The sequence below is a fragment of the Mustelus asterias genome, chromosome 18, assembly GCF_964213995.1.
Source record: "Mustelus asterias chromosome 18, sMusAst1.hap1.1, whole genome shotgun sequence".
NCBI lineage: Eukaryota > Metazoa > Chordata > Chondrichthyes > Carcharhiniformes > Triakidae > Mustelus > Mustelus asterias.
Window position 1 is genome coordinate 85,536,504 of NC_135818.1, and position 25,489 is coordinate 85,561,992.

Sequence of the window (25,489 nt, forward strand, 5' to 3'; positions counted from 1 at the left end):
GCTATTTATTAACTCTCCTGTACTGACGCCTGGCCAGTGCCATAGCTCAAGGCCACCGTACATCAGAGTCCTAAATTCAGAATCTAATCTCCATTTCTGATCTGTTTTCAAAGGACTCACTTGCTAAGGTTTCCTTTAACTGAATCGTTTATCAAAACCTCACTAAATCTGTCAACACTCAGGTCTCAGAGAACAGTATTGTTAATCGAGAACTCACGGGGAGACCGACATTCCCCCTCCTGACCCACCTTCCCACAACCTGCAGCTTTAAGACTGGTTTCATGATAGAATCCCTACACTGCTGCAGGAGGCCATTCAGCCCATCGAGTCTGCACTGAACTATTAATTATTCATCGATCGTATTTTCCATTTACTTCATTTCAATGGGAAGGGGGGTGCGGGCCTGGGAGGTACAGGGAAGGTGAGGATATTTTTTCATTCACTCCGGAACACTGGTCCAAGTTGATTCTGCTTGTAGTTTGAAGGGTGAGCCGGATAAGGAACTTGCAGAGTTACGGACAAAACGGGAAGTGGGAAGAAGCACGACTACTCGATCAAAAAGCCAGCAGGTATGTGATGGGCCGAATGGAAGGTTCTGTGCTGGATGTCTGAGTCTTTTCAGCTGTGTGCAGTTTGTGGGATCTTGCTGTGCACACATTCACTCCGATACTTCTCACACTTTTTAAGTATTTTATCAGCTGCGTGATGCTTTGGGGTCTGTTGAGTTGTGGAAGCCACGATGTAAATCCTGTCTTTCTCCTGAACTGATACTAGAGGCGTGTCACATATCCAATTTGGGACATATCCAGATCTCTAAAGGAAGCTGCAGCCAGCCTGGATCGCAAGGAAATATCAGAGGAAAAGCCTAACCAGGGCCGTGTATCGCATCCCCATCCCCGAGCACCCACTGACTATCCGCATCCTGCGTTCAATTCACCAAGTTCAATGATTTAATTTCAGCAAAAGGCAGTGCAGCTGAGGATCCATTCACTGAAAAGCAGCTCTTTTTAAACACACACAAGCAGTAGCTGCACTTTTAGCCCATTTCAACGTGTAGCCAGTATTCGAAACAAAACTGTTTTCATTTCAGCCGGGACAATCACCCTCCTCACAGGCCCTGTTTTCTCTGAGAGACTCAACACATTGTCTGAATAGCAGTCTGCCTCAGGAACATGACTTTCCTAGCTTACGTTTCACACAATGTCGCCAAATTTCTTCACTAATCCTGCTGGCCTGGCTCCCTTAATAGCTACGATATGGAGATGCCGGCGTTGGACTGGGGTAAACACAGTAAGAGTTTTAACAACACCAGGTTAAAGTCCAACAGGTTTATTTGGTAGCAAATACCAATGGAGACATCCACTCCATCTGATGAAGGGGCAGCACTCCGAAAGTTAATGGCATTTGCTACCAAATAAACCTGTTGGACTTTAACCTGGTGTTGTTAAAACTCTTACTTCCTTAATAGCTCCCAGGAAGAAGAAGAGGCCACTCAGTCCATCCAGTCAACCTCACCATTGTTATTAGTCAAGGCTAACACTGTTCTTCAGTTCTTCTCCATATTCCTTTCATAGAATCATTGAATCCAGGATGGCACGGTGGCACAGTGGTTAGCACAGCTGCCTCATAGCGCTAGGGACCCGGGTTCAATTCCTAGTTCGGGTCACTGTGTGGAGTTTGCACGTTCTCCCCGTGTCTGCGTGGGTTTCCTCTGGGTGCTCCGGTTTCCCCCCACAGTCCGAAAGACGTGCTGGTTGGGTGCATTGGCCTGGCTAAATTATCCTTCAGTGTACCCGAACAGGCGCTGGAGTGTGACAACTGGGGATTCTCACAGTAACTTCATTGCAGTGTTAATGTAAGCCTACTTGTGACACTAATAAATAAACAATAAACCCTATAGTGCAGGAGGAGGCCATTCAGCCCATCAAACTAAAGGTAATATCTATCATAGTGAAACATACTTATTTCACACAATGACCTTTCTCTTGACCTTTGGGGAGACTGGAATTCCCCCTCATAAAACCCTTCGATTTGAAAATGTTTCTCCTGTGTTCAGTCCATTGGTTGATATTTGGTGTTGGTTCAAATTCTCCCATTTGAGAACGATGTTGTCCAACTAACCATTCCCTTCAGGAGAGACATGGGTGCTCACATCAACGCTGGGGCTCCCGGTGCAGAGGGATGGGGGTGGTGGGGGGTGCAGGGGGCGTGGGGGTGGTGGTGAGGTGCAGGGGGTATGGGGGTTGTGGGGGGGGGGGGGGGTGTAGGGAGAAGAATCTCCTCGTTCCCCTTGCTCCTGCACCTGGCCAAGCTGGTCATTACTAAGTCTAGACGGCATAAGGTCAAGAAACTCATCCACTCCGACTGCCTGTCCCTCCTCCATGGCTATGTCTGCTGCCAGGTGACACTGGGGAGAGAGCACTCGGTGTCTTCCAGTGTCAGCGAGGCCTTCTGGGCACTGCAAGGGACTCGGCTGTTTCTCAATCCCCCCTCAAGCACATTTTTTGTTGATGTTTGAAGTTTCCATTTCGATTCTGTTTACTCTGACGTGGTTCCCCTTTAAGGGGCTGCCTTTTAGTTCATCCCCTCACTCTGTTGATTTTGTTTATCTGAAAGAAGTTCACTCAGTTCCGAGCTGCTCACCCCCGGGGTTTTTGGTTGTCTGGAGGAACTTGAACCCTATTGTTAACCTGGCCCAGGAGAGCGAGAGTTAACGGAGGGTCAGTTAGGGAGTTAATCCCGGTATGTTAGTAGATGATACACATGACTGTACTCGATCAAACAAAGACATATCATCAACTCCAGACTTAGAATTTGTGCACGTCACATAAAATCAGACTCCGTGTTAACCACTGAGCTGTGGATTATGCAACTGACCAACAGTCTGGGGCCAAGAGCTGCAATTCCCATCAAATATTTCAGAGTTAACACCTGATACATTTGAGAATGGCGTCAATGTTCAGTGATAACGCAGTGCACTCTCTCAAAAAGCTGCAGCATTCTTCCTACACCGAGTGTTTCTACTGGAGGAAGAATGGGTGGAACACAAAAAGGAGGAGGCCATTCAGCCCTTCTATCCTGCTGCAGTTACAGATTTCCCTGACCATTTGTAATGAAAGGCTTTCTGAATCACTCCTGCTCTGTCTCTCATTCTCAGCTTTCAGGCTGCCAATTCCCTACTGGAGAAAACTGTTTCCATAACGACCCAAACTGGTCCCTTTTAACGTCCAAATTAGATTGTTCCGATAACCCCTCAATCTTCAAACCTCAAGGGAGTGCGAGCCAGGTTTTTGTGCTCCTACAGTAAGCAGTGCAGTATTTTACTGAAACACCTTAGGCAGTAGCTGGAGTTTGATCTCAGGGTTCGAGCAAAGCCTTTCTCAGCTTTGTGTGCCGGGCAGTGCTCTCTGCGCTGTCATCCCTCCAGAGGTTAGTCACTGAACTATGTTGACACAGTTAAGCAACAAATGACAGTAAATTGATGGGGATGCAGCCTGTCATTAGCTGTCTGTGCTCTCTGAGGAACAACACAATAAGCAGGAGGGGTGCTGGGAGAGACTGGAATCTGATTGCTTCTGATCAATGATTGCACATTTGGCTGGGGTCAGTTTGCCGATGGCACGGCGGCCAATGGGGGAACCGAACGAACTACAGTTCCTTCAGTAACCAATTCTCCAAAAACTACTTAGCATCGCCGGGGCAGAGGGGATGGCGGAGTGGGTGGGGTGTCAGATATTGCTCTCACCCTCCCCCTCTTCCCAATGCCAGTCCTTCAATTAGGCACTGAACCCCTTTGAATGACGGGGGGGAGGGAGGGACGGAGTGAGCGAGGGAGGGAAGGAGGCAGGAAGAGAGGCAGGGAGTGAGGGAGGTAGGAGGGGGAGGGACGGAGTGAGCGAGGGAAGCAGGGAAGGTGGGAGCGAGGGAGGGAGGGAGTGAAGGAGCGAGGGAGGGAGCCAGGAAGGGAGGAACAGAGTGAGTGAGTGAGGGAGGGAGCACTGACAGACATGTTCAGGTTTCCCGTGCGGCGAGACCCCATCCCGCTGGATGAATATCAGCAGCATTGGAACGAGGCCCTGAAGTTGGCATCGATGGTACCCTTGTGGGTGAGCTGGGAGGCCATCCGCAGCCTTCCTGCAAGGGACTGAAGCGGGGGCAGAGTGGAGAAGGTGGCAGAGTCCCAACCCGTCACCCCTCTGCTCGGTTAAATGTTCCACCCCCAAAGCTGCCCGGGGAAGGGCCTTAAATTCTTCCCAAAGAGGTCAATGATACTTCATTCAGCCTATCAAAAGGCCACTTGATTTTACTTAGTTGCAGGGCAGGTTTTCTTTTTATTCTTCGATTAGGATGTGGGCATCGCTGGCTGGGCCAACGTTTACTGCCCATCCCTAACTGCACCTGGTCTGAGTGTCTCGCTAGGCCATTTCAGAGGGCAGTTGAGAATCAGCCACATTGCTGTGGCTCTGGAGTCAGATATAGGCCAGACCAGGTAAGGACAGTAGATTTCCTTCCCTAAAGGACATTGGTGAATGTGTTTTTACATAATCGATGGGTCACTGGAACCAGCTTTCAATTCCAAATTAAAATTAACTGAATTTAAATTCCACCAGCTGCCGTGGGATTTGAACCCGTGTCCCCAGAGCTTTAGCCTGGGCCTCTGGATTACTCGTCCAGTAACATTATCAACACGACAATGTCTTCCTCAGCTGTGCTGATCTGTAAACGGGGTCTGAACAAGGCTCTGTATAAGTGAAAGATCACTTCTTTGTATTCCAGTCCCTTTGGGGTAAAGGCTAACATTGCAAAGGCTTTTTGATTTGTGTTTCTGTACCTGTACACTGGCTGTTAATGATTTGTCAACTCGCACTCACACATCTCCCAGCCCAGAGTTTCTCACCATTTAGAAAATGCTCCAATTTGTCTTCCTTGGATACAGAGTGCAGGAATACTTCCAGCTGATCTTTCAGGCAGCAATGGAAGGCCCAAGCTCGATTCACAAGGCAACTGCCATTAATTCTCTTAAAGGCCCATGAATGGCTAACCAGTCTCTGAGGAACAAGCCCACAACACCCAGCATCAGACAATATGCCTTATGTAGCATCATCACCATTAATTACAAAGCTGTTCTCACAGAGAAACCCACGATTTACACAAACACAGGATCATCACACAGCCTCCCTATTTGATATTTCAATTCCACTGAAGTCAGAATCACACTCAGCATTAGACAAATGAAATATTTGTATCTACGTATGCAAAACATTTCAAGTACCCGGCTTGCTTCATACAATAGGGACTACAACAAAGGGTCATGAATGTAGCCCAATCCATCATGCAAACCAGCCTCCCATCCATTGACTCTGTCTACACTTCCTGCTGCCTCACCAAAGCAGCCAGCATAATTAAGGACTCCACGCACTCCGGACATTCTCTCTTCCACCTTCTTCCATCGAGAAAAATTTACAAAAGTCTGAGGTCACGCACCAACCGACTCAAGAACAGCTTCTTCCCTGCTGCTGTCAGACCTTTGAATGGACCGACTTTATATTAAGTTGATCTTTCTCTACACCCTAGCTATGACCGTAACACTACATTCTGCACCCTCTCCTTTCCTTCTCTCCTATGTACTCTATGAACGGTATGCTTTGTCTGTACAGCACACAAGAAACAATACTTTTCATTGTATATTAATACACCTGACAATAATAAATCAAATCAAAAGGTTCTTCATTGACTGTAAAGCACAAAGAGTCATCCCAAGTTTCTGAACATGGAACCTAGGAGGAGGAGGAGGCCATTCAGCCCATCGAGCCTGCTCTGCCATTCACTATGATCATGGCTGATTATCCATTTCAATGCCTTCCCCCTGCATTCCCCCTCCCCCCACTTTGCCCCTCCCCACCACCCACACGTTCCCCATGTCCCAAACTGTTAATCTCTGCTTTAAACACACTCAGTGCTCTGGGGTAGGGAATTCCAAGATCCACAATTCCTGGTGTAAAGACATTTCTCCTCATCTCGATCCTAAGTGCCTTTCCCTTATTTTGGAATTGTGCTCCCTGGTTCTAGCCTCCCCAACCAAAGGAAACATCTTAGCCGCATCTATCCTGTCTATCCCTTTCAGGAATTTGTAGGTTTCAGTGAGATTACCTCTCATTCTTTGAAGCTCTGGAGAATCCAGGCTGAATTTATATATCGCCAGTGAGAGGTGATGTATAAAGCTTACAGTGCTTTCCTTTAGTCATACAATCACAACTTGTGACGGCCAACCCAGCTCCTACTCACTCGGCCACCGAGTTGCCGTTGGCATCTTTGGTTTGAGGAAGAAATGAAAACCTCCATGTGCCCAGGATCTCCTTCTCATTCTATCTTTTACTCTCATTCTGTGCTTTGAAAACTTCACTCTCACTCTTTTACATTCTGCATGCTCTCGTTTCCTTCTCTATGAACAGTATGCTTTGTCTGTATAGTGTGCAAGAAACAATACTTTTCATTGTATACTAATTCACGTGACAATAATAAATCAAATCAAATCGCCAAATGTAATAGCTGCCAAGCGGACACAGGTGGCTGTTGGCTTCGAGGCATCAGCTTTACCCCCTGGGATGCACTCTGGGAACCACTGACCCAGTGCTTAAGGTATTGAACTGGAAACACAAAGGTTAAGTTCATGGTGTGATGTGAAATTCAATAAATCAGGCAAAGTCCACAGCGATAAAAGCTGCCAGGCTTTTAAAACACAAATGGTTCACAAATATCCTGAAATATCCTTCCGCCCTTACCCAGTCTAGACTACACCTCACTCTGATCTTACCCAGTCTAGACTACACCTCACTCTGATCTTACCCAGTCTAGTCTAGACCTCACTCTGATCTTACCCAGTCTAGTCTAGACCTCACTCTGATCTTACCCAGTCTAGACTACACCTCACTCTGATCTTACCCAGTCTAGACTACACCTCACTCTGATCTTACCCAGTCTAGTCTAGACCTCACTCTGATCTTACCCAGTCTAGACTACACCTCACTCTGATCTTACCCAGTCTAGACTACACCTCACTCTGATCTTACCCAGTCTAGTCTTGACATCAAACTGATCTTACCCAGTCTAGTCTCGACCTCACTCTAATGTTACCCAGTCTAGTCTAGACGTCACTCTAATGTTACCCAGTCTAGTCTATACGTCACTCGAATATTACCCAGTCTAATCTCGACGTCACTCTGATCTGACCCAGAGTTCCTGTGGGAAATGGTTAAATGTAGTGATTATATGGTCAAGAGGTTTGCGGATGACACAGAAGTTGGTCGGGTGGTAAATAGTGAGAAGGATAGCAGGAGACTGGTTGGATAGCAATGGACTGGTTGGGTGGGCAGAGCAGTGGCAAACTGAATTCCACCTCAATGTGTGAGGTAACGCACTTGGGGAGGGTTTACAAGGCAAAGGATTACATTGTGAATGGTAGGACCCTGGGAAGCACTGAAGATCACAGGGAGTTTGGAGTTCATATCCACAGGTCCCTGAAGGTGGCAGGACAGGTAGATCAGGTGGTTAGGAATGTATATGGAATATTTGTCCTTATTAGTCGAAGCATTGAATACAAGAGCAGGGAGGTCATACAGAAACTGTGTAAAACACTGGTCAGGCCACAGCTAGAGTACTGTGTGCAGTTCTGGTCGCCACACTATAGGAAGGATGTGATTGCACTGGAGACGGTGCAGAGGAGATTCACCAGGATGCTGCCAGGGCTATGAGGAGAGATTGGATAGGCTGAGACTGTTTTCCTTGGAGCAGCGAAGGTTGAGAGAGGACCTGATAGACGTGTATAAGATTATGAGGGGCAGAGAGAGGGTGGATAGGAAGGCACTTTTCCATTAGTAGAAGTTAATAGGCAGGAGGCAGAGATTCAAGGGAAGAGGGAGAGGGAAAAGGGGAGTTAAGAAGAAGCTTCTTCACTCAGAGGGTAGAGGGAGCTTTACTCTGTATCTAACCCCGTGCTGTACCTGTCCTGGGAGTGCGAATATATTCCAGTCCTGACTTCAAAAGTACAAAAAGCAGATCCCTTGATGTAAAATGAGTTAAGAAACGGCACAATTCATTGACTCTGATCTTGCTGTTGGACGTACATCAAAACAACATTGCAGTAAACTATTTCTTTGGACAGCATTTGTTACAATCATTGCAAAACCTCCCAATACATTAAAGGTTTTGTTTGCAGCCTGGCAACCAAAGTTCTACTGTGCAATAGCTTATTTTATTGTAGAATTATCACAGAATCCCGACAGTGCAAGAAGTTTTAAAGGAAACGGATAATTAGAGTGGAGAAGCCCACATTCCACACAATTCCCATTCCCAAAATCAAATACAGGGGCTGGGATTCTCCCCAAAAAATTCTAAATGTTGAATTTATGTAAAAACTGGAGTCAATTCCGTTGGTTTTTTTAACAGGATTTTCAAAATGAATCTCCCACGCTCTGTGCACTGCGTAAATCAGTCCAAAAATCAGTAGGCAGGGCATATTCCCGCTGGAGAGGCCGGCAGCTGAGCATGTGCCGATCTGTCGGAGCGGAGACTGGAACATGCGCAGTGACCCCCCACTGCTGGCCTCCCGATCGCTGGCCGGCCCCCCGGCCCCCGCATCACTGGCCGTGCGATGCACCCACAGCCCAATCGCTGGCACCCTGGACGGGTCCGGGCCAGCCTCGATCCCCACCTCCCCATGCCGGCCCACCTTGATCTTCTGCCTCCCCCGATCCACTTCCCCTCCCCCTTGCAGCCCCGATGACCCCCAGCAGGCTGCCACCACCCCCCCACCTCAATGGCCAGCCCCGGTCGCTGCCACCCACCCCCCCCCTCCCTCTGTCACAGATCCCAGTGCAGAGTGGCAGCGGGACCCCCCATTTGCCCCCATAAGTCCTGCCCTCATCAGGCCCTGCCCCCTATTAGGCCCCACCCCTTGGCGCTACCCACTAGGCGTTGTCACTTTGTTCCTTGGTCAGTGCCAAGGGGATGTGGAGATGCCGGCGTTGGACTGGGGTAAACACAGTAAGAAGTTTAACAACACCAGGTTAAAGTCCAACAGGTTTATTTGGTAGCAAAAGCCACACAAGCTTTCGAGGCTCTGAGCCCCTTCTTCAGGTGAGTGGGAATTCTGTTCACAAACAGAACTTATAAGACACAGACTCAATTTACATGAATAATGGTTGGAATGCGAATACTTACAACTAATCCAGTCTTTAAGAAACAAAACAATGGGAGTGGGGAGAGCATCAAGACAGGCTAAAAAGATGTGTATTGTCTCCAGACAAGACAGCCAGTGAAACTCTGCAGGTCCACGCAACTGTGGGAGTTACAAATAGTGTGACATAAATTCTGATTCTAGGATCGCATGATAAAGACTCAGGAGGAAAAAAGCAGAAATATTTATGTGTGCCAAGGGCCCAGGCTGGCACTGCTGGGCTGTCAATGCCCAGGGGGTGCCTGACCCTCTGGGGGGGGGTGTCTCGATTGCCCCTTCACTCCAGCGGGGTCGGGCTGCCAGTGATAGTAAACCCTGCTGGAGTGAACCACTCCTGGTGAGGGGGGGTGGGGGGGGGGGGGGGGGGGGGGGGGGGGGGGGAGGGAGATGGAGATGCTAGGGGCCCCGGAGAGTTCAGTCCTGGGCCCACTAATGGGAGTGAAATGATATTTAAATGAGCGGTTGAATATATTAGGCAGCTCCGCCCTGATTTCTGGGGCGGAGCTTACAGCGCCGGAAATCCAGCTCTGTGCCGATTAACCCTTTCACAGCCTGTCCCGTATCCCTCTCCTTCTTGGACTCATCAAGACTTCCCCTCAAAGCATCGAGGTGTCTGCTTCACCCATTCAATGCTGAAGTGAGAAGTGGGTAACTATTTATGAACCTTTATTCAGTTATTTGCTTTATACTGTTTAATTTTTCTCTTCTCATTCCTTCCCAGGTATTCTCCCCAGCGATTCGCTGTACGAGTTACATTTGTCAGCTTAACTTCAGTTTGGCTGTGATAGTTTCACTGATGCTTTGTAAGTAATCTCTGGGTTACAGAACTTGCCGACGACAGGACTGGACTGGGAGTGGACAGAAAGAGATCTTTCGGCCCATTGTGTCCTTGCCAACTTTGAAAGACCTATCCAATTAATCCAATCCCCTGCTCCTTCCCTTTGGCCCTATTTTCCCTGAAAAGCATTTATCCGATTTCACTTGTCAAAGTTATTATTGAATTTGCTTCCAGTTCCCTTTCAGGTTCTGCGCTCCAGATCACAACAACTCGCTGTGTAAAAAATATCCTCCTTCATGTTGCCTCTGGTTTGCTGCCAATTTCCTCCATTACACCTCATGCCCTTTGAGTGAGATGATTAATTAGGCAGCAACTCTGCCAACACCCAGTGGGAACTGGGCCGAGAGAGTCAATCCTCATTTCACACTGAACCCCTACACACAGTGCAACACAGAAACTTGCATTTATATAGCACCTTGAACATAGGAAAATACCCCTAGATGTTTCAAAGAAGTGTTGGCGCCAAGGGGAGGCATCTGGTCAGGCCGCCAGCAACTTGGTCATCGGGGTAGGTTTAAAGAGTTTAAACTAGGAGATGCAAAGGATTAGGGAAGGGAATTCCAGATAGCAGAAAGCATGGCTGCCAGTGACAAGCCAATGCAAGTAGGGGATTCCTAAGGAGCCAGAGTTGGTGATCTCAGTTCAAGGAGAGTTCGAAGGCTGGAGAAGGAGGTTACAGAGACAGGGGAAGGAACAAGGCCACAGAGGGGATTTCCACCTCATCAGCACTGGCTGGATTTAAACGCAATGTCAGAATTCAAAGCTCAACATACGAGTTCCCCCAAGCAAACAGACTGGGTACAGCCCTGCTACACCGGACGCCAGCACCCACCGACAGCTCAGATCTCCCAGTGCACCCGTCTCCCAAACCAACATATGAATTCAGAGCAGGAGACGGCCACTTGTCCCTTGGAGCGTGCTGCGCCATTCCATCAGCTCATCGCCTTGTTAATCAAGAATCTATCCAGCTCTGCTTCAAAAACACTCAAAGACTCTGCACCCACTGCCTTTAGGGGAAGTTCCAAAGATTCAGGAGCCTCTGAGAGAAAAATATTCTCATCATTCTGAAATGAGAATTTATTATCAACGCGCCCAAGATCGAGATTCTCCCATAAGAAGAAACATCCTCTCCATATCCACCCTGTCAATACTCCTCTGAAAGGTTTCAATCAGGTATACTCTGTTGTACACTTACAGCATAGAACACAGGACAGCACAACACAGGAACAGGCCCTTCGGCCCACGATGTTGTGCCCAACATGACGCCAAATTAAACTAATCCCTTCTGCCTGCCCTTGTTCCATATCCTCTATTCCTTGCATATTCATGTGTTTATCTAAAAACCCCTTAAACACCCCTATCGTATCTGCCTCCACCACCACCCCTGGCAGCGTGTTCCAGACACCTACCACTCTATGTAAAAAAAACTTGCCCCTCACATCACCTTCAAACTTTCCCCCTCTCCCCTTAAGTGCGTGCCCGCGAGTATTAGACATTTCAACTCTGGGAAAAAGATTCTGACTGTCAACCCTCTCAGAATTTTATACATTTCTATCAGGTCTCCCCTCAGCCTCCGCCGCTCCTAGTTTGTTCAGCCTCTTCTTATAGCTCATACCCTCTCACCCAGGCAGCTTCCTGGCAAACCTCTTCTGCACTCTCTCCAAAGTCTATACATCTTTCCTGTAACGTGGCAACCAGAACTGAACGCAGTACTGAAGCAGAACCAGAGAGTGTGGCCTAACCAAAGTTTTATAAACTCAGGAAGTCAGGAACTTCTCAATTCCTATTTCAGATTGTGGACATTGCTTTTTTGTGGTCTTGTGGTTTAGAAGTGAACTTAAAATGCTTTTATCAGTTGGAGCCAGTCAGAGCATCAGCCTTAATCATTGAGTAAAATTCACACGATCCCAGACGATTTGACACACATACTGAACCAATGAATATTAATACAAGCCTTCAATGATACAAGCAGTGTGTTTAATTACTGTAAAGATTGCTGCTGGCCCATTGTTGCAGTCACAGGTGCCATCTCACTCCAGCGAGCATTTAAAACCATCACTCGATCGTCTGTACTGGCCACTGCATTCACTGAATGATTCAGCACTGAAGGAGGCCATTCAGCCCATTAAATCTGTGCAAATTCTTTGAAAGCATTCTCATTCTTTCAAACTGTTCTCAAATTATAGCCTGCTGCTTCCCTGCCAATCTTTACCCGATTAATGCACCTTATTTTGATGTTTGAATCTATTCCCATCTCTCCTGCACATCACAATTCACTGCATTTAAACAGTTCTTCACTTGCCTCTCATTCATTCACCATTTGTCTTCAATCCACATCCTCTGGTTATCAATTCCTCTGAAACTGCAGTTACTCTTTATTTACTTGATCAAAGCCACTCATCATTTTGAACATTTCCATTCAATCCCCCATTAACCATCTCTGCTCCAAGAAGAATAATCCCAGGCTATCCACTCAGGTCACTGGAATCATTTGAGTTCATCTCCTCTGCACACTCTCCAAGACTTGGCAATTCTTCTTAAAGGGTGATGCCCAGAAAGGGACACAATATTCCATGATTCCAGGAGCCAACTTAAATCTTAAACTCAGTATAAGGTTGATCTGTTTGGAGATGTATAGAGTGGGAATGAGGCGGGGAATTAAAACGACAGGAAGCCATTGGGGATCACACATGAGGATTAAACAGAGAGATTCTGCAAAGCGATCACACAGTCTGGTCTCCCCAATGCAGGGCAAAGGGCAGTGTGGTTCATTTGGCCACTGGGTATCATAAAGGAGGGGACTGGGAAAGCAGTTTCGGAGCTTAGATCCTTGACAGCTGCCTCCAGTGCTGGCCATACCTTCAGCTTTCTCGACCTGAGGCTGTGGAATTCCAATCCCCTCCCCCTTTGCCCCAACTCATCACTCTCCTCTGAGGAGATGCTCCTTAAAACTTACCTCTTTAACCAAGCTTTGACCTGCTCTTAATATCTCCTCCTGTAGTTCAGTATCAAACTGTGTCTGATAATCACTCCTGTGAATCGACTTGGGAGATTATGTGAAAGGCAATAAAAGTGTGTCTTGAGAGAGTCTTGTTGCCTTGGTTGTAGGGCCAGGGGAGGTTACAACTAGAAAGGGGGTGAGGCCATGGAAGGATCTGATAATGCCAGTCACTGAAGTTAAGCGTGCAGGTGCAGCAGGCAGTACAAAAGGTAAATGGTATGTTGGCCTTCATAGCAAGAGGATTGGAAAATAGAATCCCTAGAATCATAGAATCCCTACGGTGCAGAAGAAGGCTATTCGGCCCATTGAGTCTTCACCAACTCTCCAACACTGCATTCCACCCAGGCCCTATCGCCATAGCCTCACATATTTACCCCACTAATCCCCCTAGCCTACACATCTTTGGACACCAAGGGACAATTTAGCATGGCCAATCCATCTAATCTGTACATCTTTAGGCTGTGGGAGGAAACCAGAGCACCCGGAAACACGGGGAGAAGGTGCAAACTTAACACAGACAGTCACCCAAGGCCAGGGTTGAACCCGGGTCCCTGACACTGTGAGGCAGCGGTGCTAACCGCTGTGCCACTGTTCCAGATTCGAGTACAGGAGCAGGGATGTCTTGCTGCAGTTATACAGGGCCTTGGTGAGGCCACACCTGGAATACTGTGTGCGGTTTTGGTCTCCTTATCCGAGGAAGGATTTTCTTGTTCTAGGGGGAGTGCAGAGAAGGTTTACCAGAAAGTCTAACAGGACTAGACAGAGTAGATGCAAGAAAGATGTTCCTGATGGTGGGGGAGTCCAGAACCAGGGGTCAGTCTGAGGATACAGGGTAGACGGTTTAGGACATGGATGAGGAGGAATTCCTTCACCCAGAGAGAGTTCAGTTTGTGGAATTCGCTACCACAGAAAGTCATTGAGGCCAAAACATAGGGGGTGGGATTTTCCAGCTGCGCTCACCTCAAAACCGGAAAATCCCGCCCCAGGTCAACGTATCTTTTCATGATCCGGCCCCTGCTCACTATGATTCTTGTGGCGGGGGAGGGAATGGGAAAATTCCCCTCAGTATGTTTTCAAAAAGCAGTTAGATATAGTACTTAGGGTGAAGGGGGTCAAAGATATGGGGGGAAGGCGGGATCAGGATATTGAGTTGGATGATCAGCCATGATCATAATGAATGGTAAAGCAGGCTTGAAGGGCCGAATGGCCACCTCCTGCTTCTAGTTTCTATAACAGCCATTATAACCTGTAGCCTGAAATTATTTCACGCTACAGGGCGGCACGGTAGCGCAGTGGTTAGCACTGCTGCTTCACAGCTCCAGGGTCCTGGGTTCGATTCCCGGCTCGGGTCACTGTCTGTGTGGAGTTTGCACGTTCTCCTCGTGTCTGCGTGGGTTTCCTCCGGGTGCTCCGGTTTCCTCCAACAGTCCAAAGATGTGCGGGTTAGGTTGATTGGCCAGGTTAAAAATTGCCCCTTAGAATCCTAAAATGCATAGGTTAGAGGGATTAGCGGGTAAATATGTGGGGGTAGGGCCTGGGTGGGATTGTGGTCGGTGCAGACTCGATGGGCCGAATGGCCTCCTTCTGCACTGTAGGGTTTCTATGATTTCTATGAACGACATCTGAGAGGCTGGACATAGTTTTAAAACTATTATTTAATTCCCTTGAAGCACATTGGGACTTTTCTATATGTTACAGGCGCTAGACAAATGTAAGTTGTTGTTTGCACTTTATAAATTTGCACTGTGGGTAGGCGGAGGTCTTTCTATCACCACTCTCATGTTTTCTGGATCAGTCTCTGGCACACACACAATGCCTCTGGGCAGGACACACAGCAACAACCTCTTCCAAACTCGCATAACTATTGGCTTTCTACCCAAACAACCCCCAGCCCTTCCTCAGGATCTCTCCTCTCCATCCCACTTCCTGCCCCATCAAACAGCCCAGCAGGCATCCCAACCCAACGGGACACTTGATAAACTCCACTGTAAAAACAGCTTCTCTCTCTCTCCATCCACAACTCCCCAGGCACAGCACAGCACAGTTTGTTAACCTTTCAAAGCAGTCTGATTGAGGGGATAATATCACAATCAGGAACCATCCAGCGAATGTGGGCCAGACTTTATTCAATGTTATATTCAGAGCAGAGGGACCAGCCTAAGGGGGGTCTCCCTGAACCAAACTCCCCGAATCACTCACTCAGCCTAGGGTACGTGTGCAGCTCGAGTGCTGTTGAGGATGTGGTTTTAGAATGATCAAATCTGCTCTGAAGCCGTTACAACCGTCATATTGAAAACGATAGAAAGAAAAAGAAACTCACATTTGTAACATGATTTTGTGCAGAAACACCCCATCCACTAGATCCATGAATGTGCTGACCTTCTCATTGCTCTTTGTACCCACTGGCCCAAAGGTTTTTACCTGAAACGCAATTTAAAACAAAATAAAATATTACTACCAGGTGATTTTTAAAAAAATGCTACAATTTCCACCCGCAGCATCTGAACAGGTTGTAATATTTCCACCGCTAGCAACCAGGAAAAGTTACACTGTAGCTGCAAACAGAAGTAGACAAATCCACACTCGACACTGTTGCACACACACTTACAACACTGCTGCACACTCACAACACTACCACACATACACACACTCAACTCACAAGGCCACACACGCACACTGCCACACGCACTCACAACATTGCCACCCACTCACATTGCCACACACTCACAGACACTCACGCTGCCACAGTTTAAACCTACTCTAACCGGGCACACACTTACCCAGGTCACCAGCGGGCTCTCCAGAAACTGCTCCATCAGCTCAGAAATGGTCACATCCATAGTTCGCATTGGCAGAGACAGGGACAGGGTCGGGGTGGGGGGCACTGATTCACACCATGCTCTGTGCAGAGTCCCGGGTTGTTGCAGCCTCTGAGAAGGGGAGTTGCTGGGTGAAAAGCAGGAACCCCAGGCTGCTTCTGCCTCTGTGTCCCGGGCTCCCGATCCTCACATCAGCGCCCCCCGCTCAGCCCAATCTCTCAACAGCCCAAATCCCCGCAAAGCCCAGCAGCAAAACTTCAAGCAGACTCCCGAAGCTCCATAACAACCTGGCCGAGCCTCCCCTTACCCTGCGGATCAGAGAGTCAGAGTGAGGGGCAGGGAGGCTCTGCCGTTTCCAGTGCGGACTCTGGCTGGACTCTGGGTGAGGATCAGGGAGGCTCTGCCGCTTCCAGTGCGGGCTCTGGCTGGACACTGGGTGAGGATCAGGGAGGCTCTGCCGCTTCCAGTGCGGGCTCTGGCTGGGCTCTGGGTGAAGATCCCGATGCGGGAACAAAGCGGCGCTCCCGCGGCACTGGAACTGTAACCAGCGGCAACCAACCACTGCGCTGACTGACAGAGGGACAGCCAATGATAGCACAGACTGCTGCCCTCCAGTCGACCATTGGCTGCGCCTTATACACACACAGCCAATCGGCGCCGAGTGGAGGCGGGGCTTTAACAATATTCCGGCCCCGCGACCAAAGAGCGGGAAAGTGAGAAGGTGGCGCCCCCTGCAGGACACAGCCTGCAACTACAGGAAACCACACATGAGCGCCCCCTGCAGGACACAGCCTGTAACTACAACACATCACACAGGAGCGCTCCCCTGTAGGACACAGCCTGTAACTACAGGAAACTACACAGGAGCGCCCCCTGCAGGACACAGCCTGTAACTACAGTAAATCACGCACGAGCGCCCCCTGCAGGACCCAGCCTGTAATTACAGTAAATCACACAGGAGCGCTGACTGCAGGACCAGGCTGTAACTACAATAAACACACAGGAGCATCCCCTGCAGCACATAGCCTGTAACTACAGGAAATCAACGCTGCAGCTTTCCGAACAGATGCTGTCAGACCTGCTGAGATTTTCCAGCATTTTCTTTTTCAGTTTCAGATTCCAGCATCCGCAGTAATTTGCGCTTATTCAGCTGTAACTACAGGATATCACACAGGAGCGCCCCCTGTAGGATCCAGACTGTAACTACAGGGCATTATACAGGAGTGCCTCCTGTAGGAGACACCCTGTAACTACAGAGCATTATACAGGAACACCGCCTGTAGGACACAGCCTGTAATTACAATAAATTATACAGGAACGCCCCCTGTAGGACACGCCCTGTAACTACAGGATATTATACAAGATCACCCCCTGTAGGACACAACCTGTAACTACAGGATATTATATAGATGCACCCCCTGTAGGACACACTCTGCAACCACAGCACATTATACAGGACGGCCCCAAGTAGGACATACTGCAACCACTGCAACTCCTCCTGAGCCTCAACTTCATCCCACTTCACATTCCAATTTTTTTGCATGGCAACTCGGCCTATCTTGTGATCTATTCGGCCATTTCTACAGTCAAATTCTGTTCATATTGAAAAAATTCTGACAACTTGTCATGAAACAGACCATCAACAATGCTGTTGCAAATAAATTTTTGTTTTGAGTTCCATAACTGCAAGTTCTTGCCAATTGATATAAATCATTAATGAAGGAATCAATGGATACAACCAACATTTGGCTCCCCTGATTGAATTTTGCACTTTTTATAACCAAATTCCTCTTGAGGCTGAGGTATTTATTAATGGCCCCCATAATTTTGACACAGATGCCACAGCTTCCTTGATATCTTGCAGCTCCAGAACATCATCAGCCATGGCCCCGACTGCATATAAATGTTCTGACCCGGTGTTTCAGAGGTTTCCCTTGTAACCCCAAAGCTGTTCAGTACCTTTCTGTGGACAGAGAAATAATGGCTACAGCAATGATTTAATAACAATATTGGCAATAGTGGCTTTAAAATGGCTATTCTGGCTGAGAGTTAAGCATGCTGGGAATTTTGGTCAACTTGTAATTAAAACTAGATGCAAGTCATAAAGTTATTCTGGCCTGGGAGCCGTGATCTGACACTTTCTGTTTTGGTCTCAGACATTGTGGCCTCGAATTTTATTGCCATTATGTGTGGTAAATGTCATGTGAAGTAAGCGTAATGCCGTCGTTCATAAGTAATTTCATTGGATGTTTGAGCCATGTGATCAGTTTCTGGTTACACAGTTGGCTGGATGACAGAGAATCTTCTGGAAACAAGTGGAGGATTTGTGGATAAAAGTCACCGCAGTCCTTTGTTTGCCAGCGACAACTCTACAGAGGCTAACCATCGTAAGAGGTGGACACTGAAGGAATTTTCCTCAAAGAAGAAGATAAGATTCTATATCAGGGATATTTCTTGGCCAAGGTTTTTTGTAAACTTGGTAGTATCCATTTTCAGTTAAATAATTAAAGTTGATGTGCAGTTAAGAGTTAAAGTTCAGTTGAGAGTTAAAGTTCAGTAAAAGAGTTAAAGTTGCGAGGGGTGCTATAGAAATGTAACTTATTTCCATTCCTCCCTTCCCTCAGTCATTTGTCTCTTTCAAAATACACAATTGAATTTGGACCCATTTATACTGCCTGCTTCACTGCCCTTCCATTCCATCACCCAAACAGACTTTGGGGGAAAAGTTTCTACCTGGTTCATTCCTCACTCTCACTATCAATGTGCCCTCTTTGGATTTGAACCCTTCATCAGGGTGAAGCAATTAACCTGGGCCAATTCTCAAACTGCCCTTCAAAATCCTAGACTCTAATCTTCCAAACAAATACAAGTCGGGAACAGAAAAAATGACATTAAGAGGTAACAAAGATCCACACCGAGGCACGGAAGGAGATTGAGTAATAATTCTAGAGTCTGATGTTGAGGTTAAGAATGATGCAGAATTACAATGCAGTCTGATTCAAGCCTTTCCTCATTATTTTGAAACCATGTACTCTTTTCATAATATATCACTTTATGGGATCAATTGAATGAACACAATTTTAATGACAAATAGACGTGGAATTGAAATTGAAATCTATGAGAGCTTGTTTAGAAAGCAGAATAGAATAATATTGTTCCAGGATTCATATGAAGCAAGTTTGCTGCAACTCTGACTCCCTAAAGTAAAGTTTATTTATTAGTCAAAGTAAGAGCTTACATTGACACTGCAATGAAGTTACTGTGAATTTCCCCTGGTCGCCACACTCCGGCACCTGTTTGGGTCAATGCACCTAACCAGCACGTATTTCAGACTGTGGGAGGAAACCGGAGCACCCGGAGGAAACCCACGCTGACACGGGGAGAATGTGCAAACTCCACACAGACAGTGACCCAAGCCGGGAATCGAACCCGGGTCCCTGGCGCTGTGAAGCAGCAGTGCTAACCACCGTGCCGCCCAACCAAGTGAAGGACAGTCTCAGTAGGAGATGGGATAAGGCTTAAATTAACCATATGTCCTGCCGAAGGATAATTCCACTGCAAAAAAACCCACAAATTAAAGTAGTCCAGAAGCTGGAAGTAAGGGCATCATCTTAGAGTAAGGCTTTCAAATACCATACCTCTCATACAATTCCCCCGTGGTTATTACAGTGTTTCTCTAGTTGGCCGGTTGTGCGGTTGTTGAGTTTAACCCACCCAAAAAGACCCTCCTCCCACCCAGACGGATTGCCGTTGGATATCCAGGATGTTGTCTTGCTGGTGAGCTATCTCACTGCAGAGATGGCCCATGTTCTTACCAAACCCTCTCCACCACCTTTTATACTCCCCCATCACCCACCAACTTCCCTCATCACCACTGAGCCACCGAAAAACAGATAAGAAGTTCATAGTCCTTGACATCTTGTCCAATAACTTATATTAAATTCTCTTCTCTAGACAGAGAAGTTCCAAGGTACAGTGGCACAGTGGTTAGCACTGCTGCCTCAGAGCACCAGGGACCCGGGTTCAATGCCGGCCTCGGGTGACTGTTTGTGTGGAGTTTACACGTTCTCCCCATGTCTGTGTGGGTTTCCTCCAGGTGCTCCGATTTCCTCCCACAGTGGTGAAGACTTGATGGGCTGATTGCCGTCTACACTGTAGGGATTCCATGGTTCTATGAGACTGTGCAGCAGAACTTTGCATTTCTACAGCATCTTTCATTACTTCAGGATGCTCCAAAGCATTTTACAGTGGATGAAATTCATTTGCACTCTTTTTAATGATGTTGGTTGGGGGATAAATATTGGGAACTCTGCTGCTCTCCTTCAAATAGTGCATAAGAATCTTTTACATTCAGCTGAATGGGCCAACAAGGTCTGAAGTCAGCACCTCTGCCTGTCCTGCACTCCCTCGGCATGACACTGAAGTGTCAAATCTCGATTGGTGTGCTCGTGTCTGAAGAAGGGCTCAAACCTTCTGAAGAAGAAGGCCAACCAAAGCTGACACCTTTGAAGGGTGGATGCCAGGTGATCCTTGCTCACTGTTCCGTTTCTGAGTAAGTTCCCAGTAAGAATATGATGCCAGGGACAATTATCTGTGTCTCTGAAGAATTATCGAATTGAGGTGGAAAGGCAGATGGGAAAGATGAATCTTTGGTTGACAGGATGAGCTTGTTTAACCCAGGTGGTCTTTCGCTGTTCCTAGATGATCTGTTATTCTATTCTCATCAGCAGCCCAGGAATCTGCACTCCGGTCAGTTTGTGAAATTAACGCTATTATAGGCTCCGAGTCTGAAAGTCATTGCATTTATTAGCTGTCCTCTATGTTCATACCATGAGCTGGTCATACGATCATAGAATTATGCAGTGCAGAAGAGGCCCTTCAGCCTATCAAGTCTGCACTAACATGTGTGAAACACCTGACCTCCCACCTAATCCAATTTACCAGCACTTGGCCCATAGCCTTGAATGTTATGATGTGCCAAGTGCTCATCCAGGTACTTTTTAAAGGATGTGAGGCATCCCGCCTCCACCACCCTGCCAGGCAGCGCATTCCCGACTGTCACCATCCTTTGGGTAATAAAGCTTTCCCTCACATCCTCCTGAAACCTGGTGTTGACACAAGGCACCAGGAGAGAGCGCTATTGTGCAAAGAGGAAATTAGTTGCATCCTTTTGACGACTGTTTGAATGATCCATGTTTTGAGTTAAATTTGACTGTCATCACTGCTGAACTGGATGAATGTCTGCCACATTCTCTGTCCCCTGCGCTCTTACATGCTAACACAACAGATAGTTTATATCGAGCACATTATTTTACAGGGAAAGGGGTCTGGAGTAGATACAGCTGGCAGGAAGTCCCGTCCACCAGATGCTGTCATTGAGAAATCGCACCTGCCAACATCACACACTCAGGACTACCTGAAGGAGCGGTTCTAAAACATCAGGCTGTAGCTCAGTCCCACACTCCTGATCTTAGTCCCACACTCCTGATCTTAGGCCACTCAGTGCAGAGGGCTGCAGGTAAATGATGGACCTCTTTGTGGGTCTTTTCCTGGGCCCAGTCAATGTGCTCAGCCCTGGGTGCAGGTTAGAAGGCCCCGGAGGATGATCATTCTGGCTGCCAGCCTCTCATTTTCTGTCTTTTGGATGGATTTTTAATACTATTATTCGTCACAAGTAGGCTGACGTTAACACTGCAATGAAGTTACTGTGATAATCCCCTAATCGCCACACTCAGGTACACTGAGGGAGAATTTAGCATCGCCAATCAACCTAACCCGCACATCTTTGGACTGTGGGAGGAAACCGGAGCACCCGCACCCGGAGGAAACCCACGCAGACACGGGGAAAATGTGCCGACTCCGCACAGACAGTGACCCAAGCCGGGAATTGAACCCAGGCCCTGGCGCTGTGAGGCAGCAGCGCTAACCACTGTGCCACCCGCAGTTTTCAACATGAGACAACAATCGGAGGTGGAAGTTCCAGCTGATTCTACCTCCATTACTGGAGGTCAGTTGGTCACCTCCACACTGTGGGAGGAAACCGGAGCACCCGCACCCGGAGGAAACCCACGCAGACACGGGGAAAATGTGCCGACTCCGCACAGACAGTGACCCAAGCCGGGAATTGAACCCAGGCCCTGGCGCTGTGAGGCAGCAGCGCTAACCACTGTGCCACCCGCAGTTTTCAACATGAGACAACAATCGGAGGTGGAAGTTCCAGCTGATTCTACCTCCATTACTGGAGGTCAGTTGGTCACCTCCACACTATTCCACCAATACCCCCCCCCCCCCACCCCACCCTGCCCCCAACCAACAACACCCACCAATCTGTAATCATATAGCACCTTTAACATTATCAAAAGTCCCAAGGCAGGAGTGTTATCAAAGAAAGTCTGACACTAAGTTGCACATGGGGATATGTGGACAGACAACCAAGTTCTTGGTTAGAGGCAGGTTTTAAGGAAAGTCTAAAGAAATGTGAGGTGAAGGGGCAGAGAAGTTTAAGAAGGGAATTCAAGAGCATAGGACTCGGAGAGTTGAAGGCAAGAATTTCAAAGGGGTTATGCACCTGTAGAGAAAGACTTGCATTTATATTACATCTTTCATGAACTCAGGGATGTGCCAAAGTGTTCTGTCACCAACAAAATACGTTTGAGGTGTGGCTGATGGTGTATTGTAGGAAGCTATTATTCCACACCTTCATTTCAAAGCTTATACACATTTAATCTCTCCCTTTGCCTTTTTACTTGTTAAACCTTTTTCTGTTCATCTGAAAGGTCAGTGCAAATCTCATTTTTGCTCTCAACATAGTGCATAAAATGTTCCATTTACTGAGAGCAAAGATTACCAAAACCTCACTGCCATTGTAATCCCCTCTCTACCCAGGAGAGGCCAGCCTTGAGTACAATGCCTGGAAAGTATCGTTATATGAAAGACTGACACTTGCCTCAACTCCCTATACATGTCTTCGCATTTTGCCGTTGGCTGCACTGAGAGTTAACAAAAGCAGAGTTCAGCTCCAAATTCTGGGACTTTTTCTCCATGTCTGACCATTTAACAATTTGTGACAGTGAGCGTCATGTATACCCTTCTTGACTTTGCCCCATTCTTACCTCCATAGTCAACACGCATCTACCCAAAATCCCTGTGTATATCTTTCAGCACCAGCACGCGTGTTTGTGCTTCCCTTTCTCCTGTATCTTGATGGCAGAATCCACATGACCCCCCCCCCCCTCCCCGCCAAACCTCTTCCCTGAACCCTTGCTGTCCTCTTGTCTTCCAACTACAAATGGCTCTTCCAAAATATCAGTTCATAAATGTCTTTTTTGTCTTCCTAAATTCTTTCACTTTGATACCTGTTTTCCTTCCGTACGTGCCCTGAGAGTAGAGGTGCTATATAAGCGCAAGTTGTTGTTGTTGACTTCCTTGACAAAAATAATTCGTCCCAAGCCCTGACTGCCTTCATTCTTTTTGGAGATAGGAGCAAATTCGGAAAACTATCTTGATTGGTGGAAAACAGCTTTAAAGGCCACTTCTTTCGCCAATCAAAACCAAGAGAGACAGTTGGACAACCTGACTTGCATTTATGTAGCACCTTTCACAGCTTCAGGATGCCTCAAAGCTCTTTAGAAACAAGAAGGTCCTTTTGAAGCGCGGTTAGAGTTGAACATAGAATTAGCTGCAGCTGAAATGGAAGCAAGCTAATCTTCGGGGTGCCTTTCAAATCAGGAAAAGAGCTCAGTTTTCCCCCAGTCCTGGAACACCCAGACAAATATTCTCCATTTTCCCCAGAATTGTCGAGGAGAGGCAGCCTAAGATAAGGAGGAATTTCGATTCTTTTAGAGTTGTTAGTTTTTGGAAATCTCTTCCACAGACAGCAGTGGGGGCTTGGTCATTGAATATATTCAGGCGGAGTTAGACAGATTTTTGATTGATAATGGGCCCTTGTCAAAAAAGTTATGTACAAAAAAGTTAGGGTCCTGAAATGTGAATATAGAGAGTTAGGCAGAAGGCTAACGTGCAGGACCTCGAAGGTAGTAATTTCAGGACTACTAGGTGCCACGTGCTAGTGAGAGTAGGAATAGGAGGATTAGGCAGATGAATGCCTGGCTTGAGAGCTGGTGCATGGGGCAGGGATTTAGATTTTTGGATCATTGGGGTCTTTTCTGGGGAAGGGCTGATCTGTTCAAGAGGGATGGGTTACACCTGAACTGGAGGGGGACTAACATCCTGGCGGGGAGATTTGCTAGAGCCACTCGGGAGGGTTTAAACTAGTTTGACAGAGGGGTGGGATCCAAAGCAGTAGGGAGACAGAAGAGAAGTTTGAGGACAGCACAGAAGTTAAAGAGAGCACATCAATTAGTAAAGGCAGTGTCAGTAATCCTAGTAGCAGACAGATCAGACAGAGAGCAAGGGAAGTTCAGATTAAACTGCATTTATTTCAATGCAAGAGGGGCCTGACGGGCAAGGCAGATGAACTCAGGGCATGGATGGGTACGTGGGACTGGGATATTATAGCAATTACTGAAACATGGCTAAGGCAGGGACAGGACTGGCAGCTTAATGTTCCAGGGTACAGATGCTATGGGAAAGATAAAAAAGGAGGTAAGAGAGGAGGGGGAGTTGCACTTTTGATTAGGGAAAGCATCACGGCTGTACTGAGAGGGGATATATCGGAGGGTTCGGCCACTGAGTCTATATGGGTATAACTGAGAAATAAGGGGGAAATCACTTTGATAGGGTTGTACTATAGGCCCCCAAATAGTCAGCGGGAAATTGAGGAGCAAATATGTAAGATTACAGATAGCTCCAAGAAAAATAGGGTGGTAATAGTCGGAGATTTTAATTTTCCCAACATTGACTGGGACAGCCATAGTATTAGAGGGTTGGATGGAGAGAAATTTGTTGAGTGTATTCAGGAGGAATTTCTCATTCAGTATGTGGATGGCCCGACGAGAGAGGGGCAAAGCGTGACCTCCTCTTGGGAAATAAGGGCGGGCAAGTGACAGAAGAGTTAGTGAGGGATCACTTTGGGACCAGTAACCATAATTCTATTAGTTTTAAGATAGCTATGGAGAATGATAAGTCTGTCCCAAAAGTTAAAATTCTAAATTGGGGCAAGGCCAATTTTGATGGTATCAGGCAGGAACTTTCAAAAGTTAATTGGGGGAGTCTGTGGGAAGGCAAAGGGACGTCTGGTAAGTGGCATGCTTTCAAAAGTATGTTAACCAGAGTTCAGGGTAAACACATTCCTTTTAGAGTGAAGGGCAAGGCTGGCAGAAGTTGGGAACCCTGGATGACTCGGGATATTGAGGCCCTGGTCAAGAAAAAGAAAGAGGCACATGACATGCATAGGCAGCTGGGATCAAGTGAATCTCTTGAAGAGTATAGGGGGTGTAGGAGTAGAGTTAAGAGAGAAATCAGGAGGGCAAAAAGGGGACACAAAATTGTTTTGGCAGATAAGGCAAAAGAGAATCCAAAGAGCTTCTACAAATACATAAAGGGCAAAAGAGTAACAAGGGAGAGAGTAGGACCTCTTAAGGATCAACAAGGTCATCTATGTGCGGATCCCCAAGCGATGGGCGAGATCCTAAATG

General features: G+C 47.3%; 1 protein-coding gene across 1 annotated transcript in view; it reads right to left on the bottom strand.

Annotated features, from left to right (window-relative positions):
* Window positions 1-16,458, bottom strand: part of ccdc88c (coiled-coil and HOOK domain protein 88C) — a 183,187-nt gene extending 166,729 nt beyond the window's left edge. Inside the window, exons 1-2 of the mRNA XM_078234492.1 lie at window positions 15,855-16,458; window positions 15,395-15,495 (exon numbers count right to left, since the gene is read on the bottom strand). Coding sequence (XP_078090618.1) covers window positions 15,395-15,495; window positions 15,855-15,923 — 170 coding nt within the window. The 5' untranslated portion in view covers window positions 15,924-16,458. The remainder of the gene's footprint in view (window positions 1-15,394; window positions 15,496-15,854) is intronic.
* Between the last annotated feature and the right edge of the window lie 9,031 nt (window positions 16,459-25,489).